Source organism: Rhinolophus ferrumequinum, chromosome 19 (assembly GCF_004115265.2).
Source record: "Rhinolophus ferrumequinum isolate MPI-CBG mRhiFer1 chromosome 19, mRhiFer1_v1.p, whole genome shotgun sequence".
NCBI classification, from domain to species: domain Eukaryota; kingdom Metazoa; phylum Chordata; class Mammalia; order Chiroptera; family Rhinolophidae; genus Rhinolophus; species Rhinolophus ferrumequinum.
Genome location: NC_046302.1, coordinates 39,980,279 through 39,998,508, shown reverse-complemented (window position 1 = coordinate 39,998,508; position 18,230 = coordinate 39,980,279). Strand labels below are relative to the sequence as shown.

At 51.3% G+C, this 18,230-nt stretch overlaps 1 protein-coding gene across 5 annotated transcripts in view; it reads right to left on the bottom strand.

Moving 5' to 3' along the window:
* The window catches only part of CTIF (cap binding complex dependent translation initiation factor), a 262,257-nt gene that overhangs the window by 80,674 nt on the left and 163,353 nt on the right, over positions 1–18,230 (bottom strand). For 4 of the 5 annotated variants that reach the window (XM_033087333.1, XM_033087335.1, XM_033087337.1 and 1 more), the window contains exons 8-9: positions 5,299–5,791; positions 2,279–2,578 (exon numbers count right to left, since the gene is read on the bottom strand). In XM_033087333.1, the coding sequence (XP_032943224.1) occupies positions 2,279–2,578; positions 5,299–5,791 (793 nt within the window). The remainder of the gene's footprint in view (positions 1–2,278; positions 2,579–5,298; positions 5,792–18,230) is intronic. The other variant, XM_033087338.1, reaches the window with a different exon arrangement.

Sequence of the window (18,230 nt, the reverse complement as noted above, 5' to 3'; positions counted from 1 at the left end):
CCAGAGACCAGGTGGCACCTGTAGGGTTGACATAGTCATACTGAGCCACAACATAGGGTCAGCGGGTTTCTGAGGACTAGGGGACCCAGGACTGTTTCATGTCAGTGGCAGGGCCTGGGGACAGCAAGAAATGAAGAGGCTCACGTGAGGCCGTTCACACCCCTTCCCAAGCCCCCTGACTCATCTCCAGTGAGCAAATCGCAAATTGTAAGGTCCACTGCTCAGGGTCCAACAGCTAAGCACTTCCCAGCGGGAGCTGCAGAGGCCAAGCTCCAGATGGAGGCATGAATCCAGACGAGAAACCCTGTTTCCCGGCTTTCAAATTACTGCTCTTTCTCTGGCCTAGTGTTTGCCCAACTGTGTCTCCTAGCATAGTAATTCCACGAGAACTTCCTAGCTGGGAGTTGTGAGGAGAGCTTCGCCGAGTTCAGCGTGGCCAAACAGGTTACCTTCCGGCTGTCCTAAGCCAGTCCATGCTGTGGCTGATGGAGAAGCCAGTGTGGGGCCACGGAAACCCTTTTGTGGCGGAGCATTTGCCAGGACCGATGCTCTGTCTGACACTGTGGGCAAGGCCACTCTAACCATGGGTTTTTGGAAGAAATGCCTGACTCAGGCTGGATCTGGAGTGGCCCCTGAGGCTAGCTGCCCGTCCTGGCTGGGTGCGCCTCTCGCCACACCGCGTGTCTGTCTGCCACTGGCTCTGGCTAGGTTACTTGGAGCTGGTAGCCATTGTCTGGAAGTCTTGCCCTATCTTGGCCCTTCCCTGAGAAAAGGCAAAATCCCAGGCAAGGCCGATCCTGCCCCTACCTCCCCAGTGCCTGGCGGTACGTGGCAGACAGGCATCTCCCCGCTGTCACCCTCCACACTCTCCCAGGACATTCCGGACCATGAGGAACATGCCCGATGTGCAAATCCCTCAGGTAATGCGGGAATTCGTCACCAGGGAAGCGTGGACGATCCAGGAATGGGAACCTGATCGGGGCCTGAGCTGGAGAGACACCGTGGGCGGGCCAGTGAAGGCTCCGGTTGCAGTGAGCAGGCTCCCTGGGAAAGGGAGAAGACACGGGGATGGAGCCCTGTGGGCAGCACACGGAGCGGGTTCCTGCCTCCCTGTTTTTCGGGAAAAGACAGCAGACCATGAACCACGGTGGTTAAGGCCAGGGTGACCATCTGCCTTGGTTACCGCCTGCTGTCAGGTGTCATTATGAATAGTTCCCCTCTGACTCTCAGCGGTGTCGTGGTTTGGATGACCTATTGTATGGTCCCCCTGGTTAACACAGATGGGCAGGTGGTCTCTTTCAGCTCTGTAAGTCTACTTTCAGACCTTACCTAGGAAACTCAATTCGTATCTCAACAAGTCTAAGGTACAAAGTAAAAGCAGAAATAACGGTTGTCCAGCCAAGAGTTTCCAAGGACAGTCCCAAGGGCCTGGGGTGGCTGCCATGCTGTGCCACCTGCTATCTTTCCCACCGATTCTGGGGCCACCAGATTACTTGCTACCACCCACGACAGAAGAGCAGGTATCAGCCCCGCAGGTCCCCACTCGTGAGATGAAACCGTGCTGGGCTGTCTAAGTGCCCAGGCCTACTACACACTCGCACCGGCAAAAACATGGCTGGATGCTGCCACCCGTGGAAGGAAGATGAGGAGGAACGGGACTAAGCTCTCTGGGAGTGGAGGGGTCTTGAGTGGAAAGGCAGCCAGGTACAAGACAGTCTTAGATCGCCACGCTGCCCCTCTGCGCTAAGAGTGGTTTCAGGAAGGCCTGTGCTTCGACAGACAGACCAAAGCTTTCCTTTTCAGAGCCCTTGTGTTTTCTGCTCAGACCCGTTGAAGTACCAGCTACAACCAACACCACCACCTCCAGAGGCTGGGCTGGGCTGGGCTCGGGGGGTCCTTAGGAGGAAGAGGAGGAAGAGGAGAAGGAAAAGAGAAGTCCACAACAAGTTTGGGTCTGCTTGGACGCGAAGAGGTCAAAGCACACACGAGCCAGCCCTTTTATCATGGAAATAGAAAGAGAGAAAGGCTGGTTAAACATGAAGCACCTATAAAATTATATTGGGCCGTCGTAACCATGGAGCACTCTCACAAACACACGCAAATCCGGCCACTCATCCCTTGCCCCTTGAGTGCCTTTTTATTTTCTATAATTAATCGGGCAAGGGAGGAACTTGGGAAAAGTTCAACCGTGGTCAGAAGGTGCAGCCTTCTCTCTAGTAATAACCCCCCGGGGGGCAGGGCGGGAGGGCTGGCGGCGCAGCTGTCGGTGTCCGGTTACCTGAAGCATGTTGAGGAGCAGGCTCCGGAACTTGGTCCCCTCCACCATGAAGAGCGCCATCTTGTCGCAGAGCTTGGCGGCGGTGAAGGCAAAGCTGCGGTCGGACACGGCCTTCTGGTAGATGGTCCGGACGATCTCACCCAGCATCTCCTCAGAGTTGGTGGAGTTCTGGGCCTCCTCCATGAAGGTGGTGAGCTTGGCGTCCACGTCGCTGCTGTTGTTCCGCATGCTGTTCAGGATCTCGATCAACTTGTCCATCTTGTTCTGCTGAGGGCTGGTGGTCTCCACTGTCACGTCATCCTGGGGGCATGGGAGACACACAGAGTCACGCCTGAGCGGAGCTGAGGTTTCTATGTGTGTGTGTGTGGGGGGGTCAGGGGGTGGCCTGTGGAGGGAGGGCTGCCACCCCCAGAAAGTAGGACCCAGCCCTACCTTCTAGAACCTGAGGTCTGAGCCCTCCAGGAACGGTGACCTCCTCCAGGGACCCTCAGGTCCCCCGGCTCCGTGCTAATCTTTACCTTGGCCCCTGCGCCATGCAGAGCTGATGCTTCTAACAAGCTCTAGATCTTACCCAGGATTCTCATATATATAGGTTTTGTTTGTCTGCTTGCCCATCGCATGTCTCAATCCAGAAATGATTTAATGGGGCTTATAAAAGATGAAACAAGATAAATAAAAAATTAGGCCAAAGAGAAAACGAAGGCATGATGCCTAGGTCAGGAAGAAGGGTGGCATCCAAAATGCTTGCTGTGTTGGTCAGAGGTGCCCATGGAATGGCTGTCAGACCCCCGGCTTCTACAGCCCAAGGGTGCTCGTGTTCTCTGGGCATAGGGGTCCCTGTGGACATGGCCCGGGCTTTGTAGCCTATGGAGACTGGGCTGGCCTTCTACCCACAGACACCACACACCGAGGAATCCTCCAAGGTGTTACTCAAAAGACTGGAACTTCTAGTAGGGAAATTTCAGACAAAAAAAACCCCTACATACTTATGAGTTTTCAATGCCACTGTACCAGAGCCAGGATGGATGAGGAAGAAAACGACACCTGACAGTCTCTGAAGTATTTACTCAGACACAATAGATTGGTGGTCAACAGTACAACCAACTTACCTGCCGGGACGTGAGACTGGGGTGAAGGCCAGGATGAGGGTCATAAAGTGAGGTCTTTCACTTGCTCTTCTGTCCTCATACAAGGAGAGCTCTGGGCTGGGTAGCACAGCTGGGGGTTCTAGAACCTGCTCTCTGCCTCTAACCATATGACTTTGGGACGTGGTTTTACTCTCTGGGCCTCAGTTTCCTCACTGGTGATATAAGGAGGTTATACTAGAAAGGTTTCCCCTGAACCCAGCCATCGCCTGAGCCCAGGTCCTTCTGGTCCAGGAGTCCAAGAGGCCTCAGGTGAGGTGTCCCAAACCGCTGTATGGGTGCTATGGATCTACCTCATCTGTCCTACCCTACCCCCCCGACCCACCCTGGTACCCAACCATCTGGGCCCCAGGGCAGGATGAATGGTCTGTATATGGAATAATAACCACCTATGAGGGTCTTTACACATTCTGACATTTAATCTTCATAGTCTGTCTGCAAGGTGTGCAATATTATACCCATTTTACAGATTAGTAAACTGAGTCTCAGAGGTTAAGTGACTTGCCCAAGGTCATCAAGCCAGTTAAAGGCAGAGTGAGGACTGAGCCTGGTTTGCTGGACCTCAAAGTCCGTGTGATTTCCATTCTGTGGCACTGCAGATAGGTTTAGTACAACTGGAGAGACCATAGTTAATAATCCTTTCTCCCTGGCCAGGCTGTGGCAACCTGTCCTGGAAACTCTGCATGTGAAGACTACACAATGGTCATCAGTTGGGAACTTCTTCCAGCCTCCTTCTTTTGGGAGGTAAGGGAATACATCAGACTTTCCTCTAGGACCTCACAACTGCCCGCCCCACAGGAGTGGTGGGGTGGGCAGCTCGGGCTGTGAGACTGCCAGGAACAGCATTTCAGCTTTAAGAGTTGATTGGGGAAGAGGGCTGACCTGTCTGTGTTGCCTGAGCTTGGACCTGGGCCTGGACTCTGGGGCAAAAGGTAGAGGAGAGAAGGCAGTAGAGATAGGCTGGGGACAAGCCCTGACGTGGAGCTCCCCAGAAGCCCCAGAAAGAGGACTCCCTGGGGAAGGCTGGGAGCAAGTCAGCCTTTCTTGGGAACAGTTCCTCTCCAAGGTGACCTTACCTGCACCCTTGGCCAGGGAGGGGGAGGGAGGGGGGCCCAGTGGAGCTAATGCTGCCATGGACCGATCCCCACCCCTCCTCTGGAGGCCTGGGGGCATTTCCTCCTGCATTTGTGACCCAGGCCCTAGCGACCAGGGCCAGGCACAGGGTGAGGAAAGAGAGGCTTTTGGGGAGCAAAATTTAAGGAGGCCCTCAGTCTCAAGGCCATTGCCAGGGCAGGGCCGGCACCCGTGTGATGCTGGGAGAGAGGGCTTCCTTAAATTTTATTGCTTCGACCCCCTCACTGGCTTCTGGTTGATGAAGGAGGAGAACGGCTCGCACTCTGCCCAACTCACCTTTGCTCCCGACCCTGGCAGGAACCACAGCCTGGCTGGTACTTACCTCAAGGAGAAGCATCAGTCTTTCTAAGCTCCGTGTTTTCCCCCAAATGCCCGTTAGCAGTAATGGGGCGGTCAGTCTCTGACCTCAGAAAATGCCGGAGGGAAGAACCACTCCCCTCACCCCCAGGCCTGGGCCTCTTCCTTTCCTCCTCTCTTAGGCTGGGCACTGGTACCAAGTGCCCACCTGGGCCTCTTGAGGGGCCAGAATATGAGGAGCTGGAATGTGCTGGAGGGGTTCCTACAGAGCTGGCCGTGGGCCTGCCCTCTGGTGGCAGGTGTCCCTAAGGCAGTGGTGGCCAGGGGTGGTGGGTCCTGCTACCCTCCCCACAGCTCCCAGGCCCTCAAACCCGAGCCCACCTACCAACGTGCCTACCTCGCGCCATCCTCCCTGGTGCAAGAGAACAACAAAAATTCAATTACCGGTACCTTTTCCTTCAGCCTCCGCCGCAGCCTGTCTTTGGAAGACTGGAGCAGGGTAATTCTGGGCCGCTCCCCCATGCGTTCGGGAATAATACTGTCTTTAGGCTTTGTCTCGGCCTCTGCGACCCCCGGCTGCTGTGGGGGCGGCCTCTCGGAAGCCACTGGGCCCAGGCCATCAGGGATGCAGGGGGACTCCAGGCTGCGGTGCCCAGTGTCCCCCAGCGTGTCCTCAAGTTTGGGGCTCTCCAAGGTCATGGTGTCTTTGGCATTGCGGTGGGTGCCCGCCTCCCCCTTGTCGCCAGGTGGGTGCTTCATGTTGCTATGGTGCCAGCGCCGGTTCTGGCTGTAGCCGTGATGGGTGGGCCTCCCCGAGGGATGGGGCACCGAGCCCCCCTGGTAGGATTTCTGGTGGTCCCTATTGTGTTTGGCACTGCCTGGCTGGTGGTCACTGTGCTGTTGGGGCTTGTTCCCTCCTGGAGGTCTCTGCTGCCGTCTGCAAACCAAAGGGGAAGGACAGAGAGGGTCACTGGCTGGGTTGCTCAGCGTCCCTGCGTCCAAACACTAGAAGAGCCATTCACTGAGTTGTCCATTTATTCATGCTTTCAGCGCCCTTACTGAGCGTCTCCTGTGTGACAGGCTCTGTGACAGGGCCTGGGGATGAGACAGAGAATGAGACAGACAGCTCCCGGGATTATAGAGGATTTAAGTCAATCCTTCACTTAAGTATTTTATTCCCCTATTAGAATATGCATTAATACACGTGCGGGGAACAAATTTAAAAAGATACACTAGAGTATGCCGTGAACCCTCCTGACTCTGTCCCCCAGCCACCTACTATGTCCTCTTGAAGCAACTGCTACCATTTTATGAATCTCCTGAACATACTTTCTATGCATGTTTCAGCAAAGATATATACACAGACCTGCATCCAATTACAACTACCCTGTGAACGACTTCTTACCATAATGGCTCTTAAAAAGTTGTCTCATTTGTTCACCTTTTCTTTTTTATTTGGTACATTGACATTTCATCCCCAATCGTATTAGCAACATATGCTATAAGAAATTATTATGGGCTGAATTGTGTGCCTCTCCCCACAATACATATGTTAAGCCCCTACCCCTTGTACCTCAGAAAGTGACTGCATTTAGAGACAGGGCCTTCAAAAATGTGATTAATGAGGCCGTTAGGATCAGGTCAATCAATATGACGGGTGTCTTTATCAGAGGAGATTAGACACAGACACGCGCATGCACAGGGGAAAGACCACGTGAACACAGAATAAGAAGGCGGCCATTTGCAAGGCCAGAGGGAGGCCTCAGGAGAAACTCAACCTGCTGACACCTGGGTCTTGGACTTCCAGCCCCTAGAACTGCGAGAAGACAAACTTCTGTTGTTTAGCCACCCAGTAGGTGCCATACGGTTATGGCAGCCCAACCTGACTAATACCGAGGTGGGATCCAACACGTGATTGTAGGCAAAATACAGCCTCGTCGACTTACTTGACACAACACTTTCTTAGCAGAGGATAGCATACGGAACACATTTGAGGTCTGCACCATGGGACACACCAAATATTTGGATTTTTGGACTGAAGGCAAGCGAGTTGGGGGTATGTGGGTATTCTGAAGACCCTTCAGTCTCGTGCACAAGGGAGCCCTTTGTGTTCCATCTCGAGTGCACCCTCAGCATGTTTTCTGTGTCATCACTTTATCTGAGGGACAGGAGGAGAACAAGATAACCACGGACCCCTCGAAAGTTGTAAAGTCAGTGAAGAAAGGTTGCAGAAAGAAAACTTTACCTTCTAAAGGAAACGAGGCCCACACCGTCCTGCGACCCATCTCTTTGGCGGGGACAAGAGCCCTTCCTTGCACTGTATGTTATGACCCAATTGTATTTCTTTTTTTTTCAAATTATCATCCCTTATATAAATTCAATTTCAACGTTCACTTGATAAATTTTGTATCTGTGAAAATTTGGGGGTATCTTGGGTTGGGGTTAAATGTATCATTTTTCCATTAAAATTAATGAAAACTTTTTTTTTTTCATTGAAAAGCTTTCCCTAAGTGGCAGGGTTTTCAGGGGGGAATTAAAGTTGTAAAGTGTGAGACAGGTGTATAGTCTTCTTTTTGTTTCCAAACAAATGGTAACTTACAAACACACTGTATACCGTGTTTCCCTGAAAATAAGACCCAGCTGGACAATCAGCTCTAATGCGTCTTTTGGAGCAAAAATTAATATACAACTGGTCTTATTTTACTATAATATGAGACTGGGTCTTTATAATGTAATACAAGACTGGTATTACATTAAGACCATGGTATTATAAATAAGACCCAATTATATTATATTATACTATACTATATTATATTTATTAAAGACCTGGTCTTATATTATAGTAAAATAAGACCAGGTCTTATTTTAATTTTTGCTCCAAAAGACGCATTAGCGCTAATGGTCCAGCTAGGTCTTATTTTTGGGGAAACACGGTACGTCAGCACGGTGCTATCTTTTAAGGCATGTATTTATACACAGAGAAGAATCTGGAAGGATATGCACCAACATGCTAACACTGATGACCTTTTTCTTTTCTTTTTTATTTGTGTTTTCTAAATGAACATGAATTTATTTTTCTACACTTTTGATTGTGAGGTACTTATAGGTTCATATACCTATAAGAAATAGGTTGTAAGAAATACGTTGTAAGAAATAATACAGACAGATCTTTTGTGGCCTTTACCCAGCTTCCTCGCATGGTAACATCTTGCAAAACTCAAGGACAAGATCGCACAACCAGCATTTTGACACGTCAAGACACAGAACATTTCCAACACCACAAAGATCCCTCACACCGCCCTTGTATAGCCACACCTACTTCCCTCTCACCACCTCCTCTTTAGCCCCTGGGAACAACGAATGTAGCCTCCATTTCTACAATTTTGTCATCTCAAGAGTGTCATGTAAATGGAACCGTACAGTATGTAACCCAGTGGGACTGGCTTTTTTCACTCGGCATAATTCTCGGAGATTCATCGGGGTGGCCGTGTGTATCAATAGTTCATCCCTGTTCACTGGTGACGAGGATTCCCTCGTGTGGATGCATCCGTGAGTTTCACCACATACCCGCTGAAGGACATCTGGTTGCTTCTGGTCATTGGCTATTACGTATAAAGCTGCTAGGACCACTTGTGTACAGGTGTTTGTGCGGACACGGTTTTCATTTCTCTGAGATAAATGCCTGGGCGCACCACTGCCGGGCCGTAGGGTAGTTTCAAATTTAGTTTTTTAAGGAACTGTCGAACTGTTTTCCAGAGGGGCCGTGCCACGTGACATCCCCATCAGCAATGCGTATGTAGTCTCCAGCCATGATTTCTTTGGGTAACCTTTCAGCCCCACCTTTTTGTCCTCCTCTGCTTTCTGGACACTGAGGACATATAAGTTAGATCTGCTGTTATGGTCTCCCAGGTCTGAGAAGCTCAGTTCATTCTGCTTCAGTCTATTTTCTCTCTTGAGGTGCAGACTGATCACTTCTATTGTTCTATCTTCCAATACACTGGTTATTTCCTCCGTTCCCTCCATTCTGCTGTGGAGCCCATCCATTGACTTTTTAACTATTAAGTCTTTGTTTGGTTCTTCGTTATATCTTCTATTTCTTTGCAGAGATCTAGTTTCCATTTGTTTTGAGTGTATTCCTAATTGCTCCTTGTAGCATTTTTATGCTGGCTGCTTTAAAATCTTAGATAATTCGAATATTTCTGCCAACTTAGTATTGGCATCTAGTGTCTTTTTCTCATTCAGTTGAGATCTTTCTGGGTTTTGGTATGACGAGAGATTTCTCAGTTGAAACCTGGAAATCTAGGGTAATGTTATGAGACTCTGGACTTAATCAAACCTTCTGTTTTACCTGGTTTCCTCTGACCTTGCTCCAGGGGTAGAAAGGGCTGCCACGTGGGGAGTAGAGGTCCAGGCTCCCCACTGGGTCTTCTTTGACACCCCAAGGTGGGAGGGGTCCTCCTTCCTGCTGGGCAGGGGTGGGAGTTCTGGCTCCCCACACGGACACCTCCCTGGGTGGGAGGGGGATAGTGGTACACTGTTGCTCTCCACATGGCCTCCACTGACACAGTTGGTGGCGTGCTCAGTGCCCCTCAGGGATGAGTCCCAATTCCCCACTCAGCCTCCCTGATGCCACCCTGGTGGGGGGTTTGGGTCACCCCCTGGCAGAGAAGGTGGAATCTTGGCCCCTCACTTGACCTTTGTTGGCATGGGTGGGGGTGGAGCCAGTATTTTCTGGGGGACTTGCCTGGAGTAGAACAGGCTTTTGTTGGGGCTTTTTGAGTCTGCCTGTGTCTACTGGCATTTTGCGTTGTCAGCTTCTTTAGCTCCAAGTCTGGGATCAGTGAGGCCAAGAAGAAAACTCAAGCATGTCACCACTGTGTCATTCCTCAGGTGCCAAGGTCCCAAACCAGTCTGCCTTTTCTCCACCTTTCGGAGTCCTCTCACGTTTGTTTTTATATGTGATACCCAGGGTTTTTAGTTGTCTGCATTTTAGTAATTCAAGAGTCATTATAGAAACATCTATAGCAGCCTCGTACGCTGAACTGAGTCCTGCTGACTGGGTGTGAGGCTTCTGTGGTATTTTTCATCCTTACTGTCTGGGTTTGATCTTGGTGATTTCTGAAATACATTCCTGGTGTGAGAGCTTCGCTGCCCCAATACTTGATGGAAGAGGCAGTGTCTGCATCCAAACACCCATGCCACATCGGCATGCCTAAAATACTCAGTTTCATTCTCTAATGGTCTCCTAAAAAACAGGGATCATCAGTGCCTAATGCTGTAAGTTCTGGAAGATGGTCAGTTTGCAGGGATTGTCAGCATGGGTGCCCACAGAAGAGTTGGGCTCCGTCAGCAAAGTGAGTCATTAAGCCAGGTTCCTCCAAGAGATCACCAATGGGCCGGGGAAGAAATTCCATGGCCCACTAGCTCCCCAGGGTGCCTCGTGCCTGTGACCTTTGTCAAGTCTCCCTGCTTTTAGTTTTCAATTGCTTTCAACTAATTGGCCCTTGCTCCTTCCACTCGCTTTGTTCTTTGAGTGTGAGTAATTTTTTAAGCCCAGAGAAGAACCTTGGAAATTCCCTGGCAGATAATGCTTGATTCTCACAACTTTTGTCATCCTTATTTAGAATTTTTGTGGTGCCTACAGCTATGGCCCAAGGAATGCCCCCAGAGGAGGGCTGACCAAATCCTTCCCAGCATTTGTCTTGAAACTGTCTGCCTTCCTACTTACCATATCAGGGATTTCCCTCTCTGCCAAAAATCCACCCTCCTCCGCTCCCCACCACCCCATACAAACAAAATTTCTCTCCACCTGGAGGAGGAAGGAGGTAATTTCTACATGGCTGGTTGTCAAGAGCTCAGGAAGAAATCAGCTAGGTCTTGCAGAGCTTCTGCTGTTCCTTCCTGGAAGAGTGTGTGTGTGTGTGTGTGTGTGTGTGTGTGTTGGGGGAGGTTTAAATTCCATGCTCCCCTAGTTCAAAAGTCAATACAGCAATGACCAAGAATGCACAGGTTGCTAGGTGGCAGTGGGTCTTCTCAGACTCACTCTGCCTGGGTGGCTGCTCCCTTGCACATGTGGAGTGGTACCTGTGGCTGGGAGGGGAGCCCTGGGAGCCCACCTTCAGGGCCCCCCTTGTAACTAGGCAGGCAAGAGGAATGGAACCAAAAGGAGGAGGAAGGCTGATGGCAAATAAGACTGACTGGGTGGCTCCTGGGAGGGCAGGAAAGAGCCAGATGCCATGGAGGCAAGAGGGAGGGAGCCTTTCTCTCTTCTTCCTTTTCCTCCTTCCTGTTCAAGGCCCTGCTTCGTTCTCAGGCTCGTGATTCCTGGGACTGGTCTGTGTGTTCAGGCCGGTCAAAACTGTTTCTTCCATTTTACAGATAAGCCAGCTGAGGCTCTGTAAGCTCAAGTCCCACACCAGAGGGCCATACAGAGGCTCTCAGGAGTGTGCTCAGCCTGTTAGCTAGTCCACCTCCTGTCTCCCATTCACCCTCAGATCCAGCCCCTTCAAGAGAGAAAGGCAGAATTATGGCCGAGACCTGCTGTGGTAATGGCCACACGATGCCCATGGCCTTGGCCGAAGGAAGGGGTGAGAGGGCCCTAACCACTGGAAAGGCTGGGGGCTGGGCCACGGTCCCCAACAATGGAGACCCAGGCTTCCCTGCTCTGGCCATTCACAAATATTTGTCAGCGGTTGTCGCTGACTGAGCTGGCCAAAACCAGCTCCTTTCTCTTCTGTGTGTGCTGGCCCTGGGTTTCGTCGATACCTTTTTCCAGGGGCCAGCTGGCTGCTCACCATGAAACCTGTGGGTTTAGGTTTGGCTGGGCTGGGGATAAGTTGCTTTTGCTCCCAGAGACCAGGCAAGGAAGGCACACTTGGTGTCAGGTACAGGGACATGTAGATCCAGGTTTTAGAGACATGCTAGACATGCAGTTGGTAGCCCTGCAAGCAAAACGGGGGTGGGGGGAATCCATCTCCCTGCCTGCTTATTATGCTGTAATCTCTCTGGGGAAGTTTTCTCTGGTGGAGAGGAATGGCTTAGGAGGTAAGATTAATATTCCATTTGTGCTACTGGTAACACCTGCTGTTAGGGAAATAATGCTTTTTTTTTTGAGAATGGAAATTGTCAGTATGCTCTTTCCATCACTCATTTAGTTTATTCTTTCTTCTTTGGGTTCTGAAATCAGATGTCTTGTTTCACTCTAAGGCTGCTCTCTTTTATTTAAAAAAAAAAAAAAGTTCTCAGAGCACCACAGCTGCATTTTGGGAGGTGGGTGTAGGGAGAATAACTTCAGATTTTGTTTTAAAAAATGATTTTAACAGCAGTCCAAATGCAGACAAACGTCTCTCTGTTCATTTTTTATTTCATAATTGTTCCCAACTAGATATTCCGAGGGCCACGGGCTTATTATGGTTCTCTCAATGTCGGACACTTTACCACATAATTTGTAGGTCTGCTTAAAAATTTCTGAAAGCAAAATTCCTAGGGCAAGTGGTTTTCAAACTATGCATGGGCTCATATTTCTTGCTTTCAGGAAAAGTGAAGACTGCTTATTCTGGAGCTCAGGCGCCTCCATTCTTGCCCACCTACACACGCCCTGTGCGGGGTCCCACCTTCCCTGTCCCAGCCACCAGGACAAAGTACGAATTGAGGTGAGACTACTGGCTCAGGTGCGGGGGGCTGCTGAGCTTAGCACTGCCATGTGGGGCCCGGAAATAAAGGTTGCCTGCCACTCACGCCCAGCCCAGTTTGCAGAATGACTGCAAACCTTAATGAGGAAAAGCACAAGGGAGACTTACTTCTCTCTTCAGGGAGCCAACCGAGGGGAACATGACCTTGGTTAAACAAAGGGGCAAGGATCAAGTGGCCAGTGTTAACTGAGCACCTACTATGCCCTCAGAGCTGAGTTAGATGATGGCAATCCAGTGAGAGAGGTCTGTCAGTGAGACTGCAGCCAGCTCAGGGCCTGGCTTGGCTGCTCATAGTTGTATGGCTTGGAGTGATTTCGCTTCTCTGTGTCGGCCCCATCTCAGGGTGGCTGCGAGGGTTACACGAGTGACAGCATGACGGTTCGGTTCAATAGATGAGAAAACAGAGGTTCTGAGAGGTTGCTTTGTTCCTGTTGGGCTGCCCAGCTAGTTAGCAGCAAAGCCTGTACTGGAATTCTGATCTGTTTCTGCTCTAAGGGACTGCCCGAAATGCTCTATGACTGGCTTTACCAATTACTTACCTGAGATCTCAGTGTTCTCCGGAGAACCGCGGGCATCACTACAAAGCTCAGACAACCGAATCACCCTGTAATTGCCTGGGCCCTCACCAACATCGTGGCACCGTACTAGCTGGCTTTCTGAGTGTCAGGCCTAGTCCCCTCACCGGGGTCTCTGGAAAGTTCCAGGAGGAGAGTGCCTGTGTACTTCAGAAACACTCCTGCTGCCCTGGATTGTCAGCCAAGCTTTAGACTCTTCCCACCCCAACAGACTGTGGGACTCTCCTTTCGCCCAGAGTTGGGCAGGAAATAATTCAAGACTGAGGTCTCTGCCAGCCAAGGCAAAAGTTCACGCAAGAAGCTTGGTGTTTCACGTCTGGTTGAATGCTTTAGAAATCAGATGTTTACCTGGCCAAAGGTCTGCTCTGGAACGGAAACGACAGGTCTGACGTTATACCTCTGCACCCTGATGGCAGCGAGAAGGCTTTTTTCACCAACTACAGAATGAACAGAACTAGTGAATGATGTGGGGAAAGGCTGGTGCGTTTATTGCTTCATTCCTGAAACTTGTCCTGAGAGTCTGCTCTGCCTGGAGGTGAATCCGTTGTCAATGGGCTTGCCCCAGGCCACATCACTCGTGGAAGTGGGGGGCGACAAATGCTCTTCAGCTGTCCCTAAGGAGTCTCTCAACACCTCTTCAAGGCCCAGCTCTGCCCCTCCTTCTCTCCAGACTCCTCTCGTGATTATGGTCTGGCTTCCCCAGTCTCTGCCACGGGACAGCCTCGTGCACTCCTCCTGGACGCCCTTAGAAGCATCCACTTCCACGGACAGGGCCAAACCGTCTCTAAATCTCCCCTGGGGTCTGGTATAGGGTTGGGCATTCATTCAGGCCCCAAGAGAGCCCCACAATGCACCAGGCCCTGGGCACACAGCGCTGTGCCCTCACGGAGCTTAGGATCATTTGGAGAGACAGACACTAATCCAGTAATTATAGAAACAAGTATCTGGCTACAACTGGGGACAAGAGTCACAAAGGAAAGGGAACAGAGAGCAGTACAGGGGTCTGTCCTAGTCCGGTCCTGGAGGCAGGATCAGCTACTTAATTTGTGGGAACCAGTGCAAAATGAAATGTGGGCCTATTGCTCAAACACTGGTAAGGATTTCAGGACAGCCACAGCAGAGATTAAACGAAGCAGGGCCCTGCCTAACGTAGGTCCCTGTGTCACTGCAGAGTGCACACCCACGAAGCCAGTCTCGGCCAGAGGGCTTCCCCCGAGGAATGGGACTGGACCTCAGATAACAAGGAATAAAAATATGCCAACAGGTATGAAGCACTCACCATGCACCAGGCCCGGCTTTCACTGAGGCCTAAGATGGAGGGCCTATTGTTAATCCTGTTTTATAGAGAGGGCAGAGAGGCACAGAAAGGGTAAATACCTGCCCAAGGTCACACAGCTTGCAAGAGGCAAAGCTTGGGTTTGAATTTAGGTAGTCTAGCCTAGAATGTGTATCCTCACCCTCACGATTCTGAGGCCTGTTCCAGGGTCCTGAGGGCCTGGGGCAGTCTGCACATCACTGCTGAGCCATTAAAAACCAAGTCCAGAGGACCCCAGGCCTTGGCCAAAGACAGTGGGGGAAGGGGCTATGGGCTGGCAGCTTGGGCTAGACGTGCAGAAGCAAAGGCCAAAGGCTGAGCCGAGGTCACTGGGAACGGGGAAGCTGAGGCTCGTGGGAGGGGAAAGCCTGGGAGGGCTCTGGCCGGGAGCTTTGCATCGAGGTTTGGAAATCCGGCCCTCCAGCCTTGGCTCCACTGCGTCTGGGGAAAACCACAGAAGCCACGTGTGGCCCTTGGGTTTCCATCTGTGCTGGGAACAATCCTTTCCCCACCACAGCCTGCCAGTTCCTGTGGCTGGGGCCTGTGGGGCAGGGCTGGGGGTGGGGTTGTTTTCGGGTGGCCCTCTGGCTTTGTTGCTGTACCCTTGGGGAAGGGAGGAGGGGCTCTTGCCACCTTCCTCCATCTTAGGTCTGCACAGAAGGCCACGGGGAAATGGCTTTCTTTGGGGTATCAGATGGGGCTCTGAGTCTCACTCAATTGCTAAGGCATTTCTGATGCCCTCCTCTCAACCCCACTGGCAATCCAGGGCTCTCGACCTGCCTTGACCTGCACCAATTTTCCGAGTGGCTTTGGCAAACCACCGGACTCCTTGTGTCTCAGTATTTCCCACTTGCAGAATGGGAATACCAAATCCTTTAGGTAGGTTCCCACCTTCTCTGCCTTCCCTGCCTGGGTCACAAGTTACAATACAATCAAGGCGGGAGAGCCTTTGGGGAACAAAGGCACATCACAAATACGAGGTATTATTTTTGTTCCAGGGTGAATCAGGCATTCCAAGAATCCTTGGCCTCATACGTTCGGAGGCAGCGTGATGTCATGGGAAGAGCACGCGGCTGCCCCGGCGGAGTGTTTCCAGGGGAAGGCCCTCGCCCTTCCGCCCGGCCGAGCCAAGCCCTGCCGTCTCCAAGGTCCAGCCTGCGGACCCTCAGTGCAGCCTGCTGGTGAATCCAGGCATCCGCTGAGCTACGTGTCCACCCGAGCGCTCACTCAGAGGCTGGCGGCCACTAGCCATGGACGCAGGTCAGTCTCAGATGGGATGATGGATTTTCCAGCTCTTGCTACCTGCGACTAACCTGACCGAGTCATGTGAATCAACACCAGGACGCAAAATCTGGCTATGCCACCTTTCTGGAGTCTTCAGACTCTGCCACTTCCCATCCACTTTTCCTAAAGAGCCAAGGAGTTCCAGCTACGGGTATGAATTTGCCCCACTGTGTGGCCTCCCATAACCCCTTACTGCCTGGAATACAGAAGGTGCTCAACACAAACTGCTGATAAACTGTATTTATCAAGAGAACTACTGCTGTAGTTCAAAGCACAGACTTAGGAACCAGACCCCCAGAATTAAAATCCTGGCTCTGCACGTCTAGCTGTGCAATGGCTGGGCACGTTCCTTAACCTCTTTGGGCCTTAACTTCTTCATCTGTAGAACGGCGACAAAAAGCACCCATCTCACAGGGTTCCTGTGTGTTTTAAAGGAGTTGATGTCAATGTTGTATTAGTGTTTGCTTGTAATAAAATTACATTGTGGGTTTTCTAAACAATATAGCATAAACCTAACTTATTCAGAGGAAGTGATGAGATGCAGCAGACCCACAGCACAGGTGGGAGAACTGAGGCTGCGGGGAAACAGGTTGTTTCAAGCGTTAGGAATCAAGGAAGAAACCCCAGGATGTTCACCTTCTGGCTTCTGCTCTCATTCTGGCCCCAAAGGGCTTCATTTTTGGAAATAGTTTCTCACTGTGAAAGTGTTCATTGCCAAATACCACCATCACCCCAAGGGAAACACTGTCCAAGGGGTCCCTATAGGCGTGGGGGCCACCTCCAGTGACTTCCTTTATTCCCAGCCTAAAGCCTGGCCATCGGTGTCCACCATAGCTGGCCAAAGGGCCTTGGCTGCTCCACGTTATCTCGCTTTCTCCATGTGCTAACTTCAGAGGTCCACTCAGGAACCAGCCCTTTTCATCCCCTCTCTGAATCTCATCATCTCCATCCGGTGGAATAGCCCTCAAACGGGAACAGGTAGGACAAAGAGGAACGGGGATGGCGAGAAAGTCTCCTGAGAGTTTTAAAATCCCAGGTGTGACCAACTGCCGAGCACTTTTTAACTATGGGAGAAGGAAGGCCAGAGAACAGCCTGTGCTAACTTAATGGAGGACATTCCTCACAGAAGGAACTGCCCCATGATGGAGAGGGGCTGCCTGGGAATCAGATGAGTTCCCTGTCACTACCCATCGCTGACCGACAGTTAGCTCTGGAGACCCTCCTATCCCTAACCTGCCTATTCTGCAATCAGCACCTCCTCCAGGAAGCCCTCCTGGGTCTTAGCAGTCCCCCTAGGAGTCCTTATCTGGAGAGGCAGCAATGATGGGGTGACAAGTTGGGAACCTGATACACCTGGGTTCACACCCTGGTACTGCCCATGTCTAGCTGGGTGGCCCTTGGACAAGTTGCCTAGCCTCTCGGTTGTTTTATCCAATGGACCTCACGACTGGAAAATAGAAGAGGGGTAGAGCTGCAAGGTATCAGAACAGGGCTCACCTTGCCCACTCACCCCTCTGCCTCAGCCTGCCCTGGGGGACTCTGGGAAAGGCGAAGGAAAGATGGCTCCATTATGGGAAGTGAAGTGTCCAGGGCAGTCCCTGAGCTAGTTCAGCTTTGTGGGCAGGGGAGCTGCGCTGAACTTTCAGGCTCTCCAGGGAAACGCTGCCGGCTGCCCGCCTGCATCACTCCATCAGCCATCACCCTCTTGGGGCAGCCTCCTCCCTCACAACTTCATTACTGACAGGTTTGCTCTGTCCCTGAAGGGCCATTTTTTCCATCTTGGGAAGGAGAGGAAATGTGAAATGGAGTTAGGTGAAGTAGGGCCTCCCTCGGGTCCCATTTTTCAGCCAGGACTGGTAGAACTGACAAGTCCATGGTGAGACTTACTGTGGAGGGAGGGGGGGCCACTCAACAGCTTCATGCCCATGACGGACCCCGGTCCCACCCAGCCAGCTCGGGACACGGCTGCCCAGCAGATAGGTTCTCGGGCTGGAATCTTCCAGTGCACAAAGGGAACTGTGGCAGCCTTCACAGTCAACAGCCAGTCAGGACTCAGTGTATATATTCAGGGACGTTCAAACAGGTAACAAGGATTTGTTCTTCCCGGCTCCCAAACGCGGGGGTCCTGAGGCTTAGAGAGTTTAAAATCAACCAGAGACTCTCCCTGACAGTGGAACGACGACTAGTAAAATTGGAAGAAATGGTGTAATTAGAAAATCACTTGGCAACTCTCATAACGACTGTTTCAAGTCAAGAATCATCAATGGAGGCTAGCGGGTGAAAGTTTGAGAAAAACAGAAGATTGGCACCGTCTCAAAGCATCTCCCCACAAGCTATTTCTCCATTACTAAGGGAAATCTCGTAACTTGACGGTGGAGAAGCTTGGCAGACGCTGCTTTACCCAAGGAATCAATGTTAACCTCACCAGTCACGGATCAAGGACAGCATGAGTCTCCTGATAGGATGCACCGAGAAGGATACAATAGCATCAGTGCATTTAACCTGATTCTA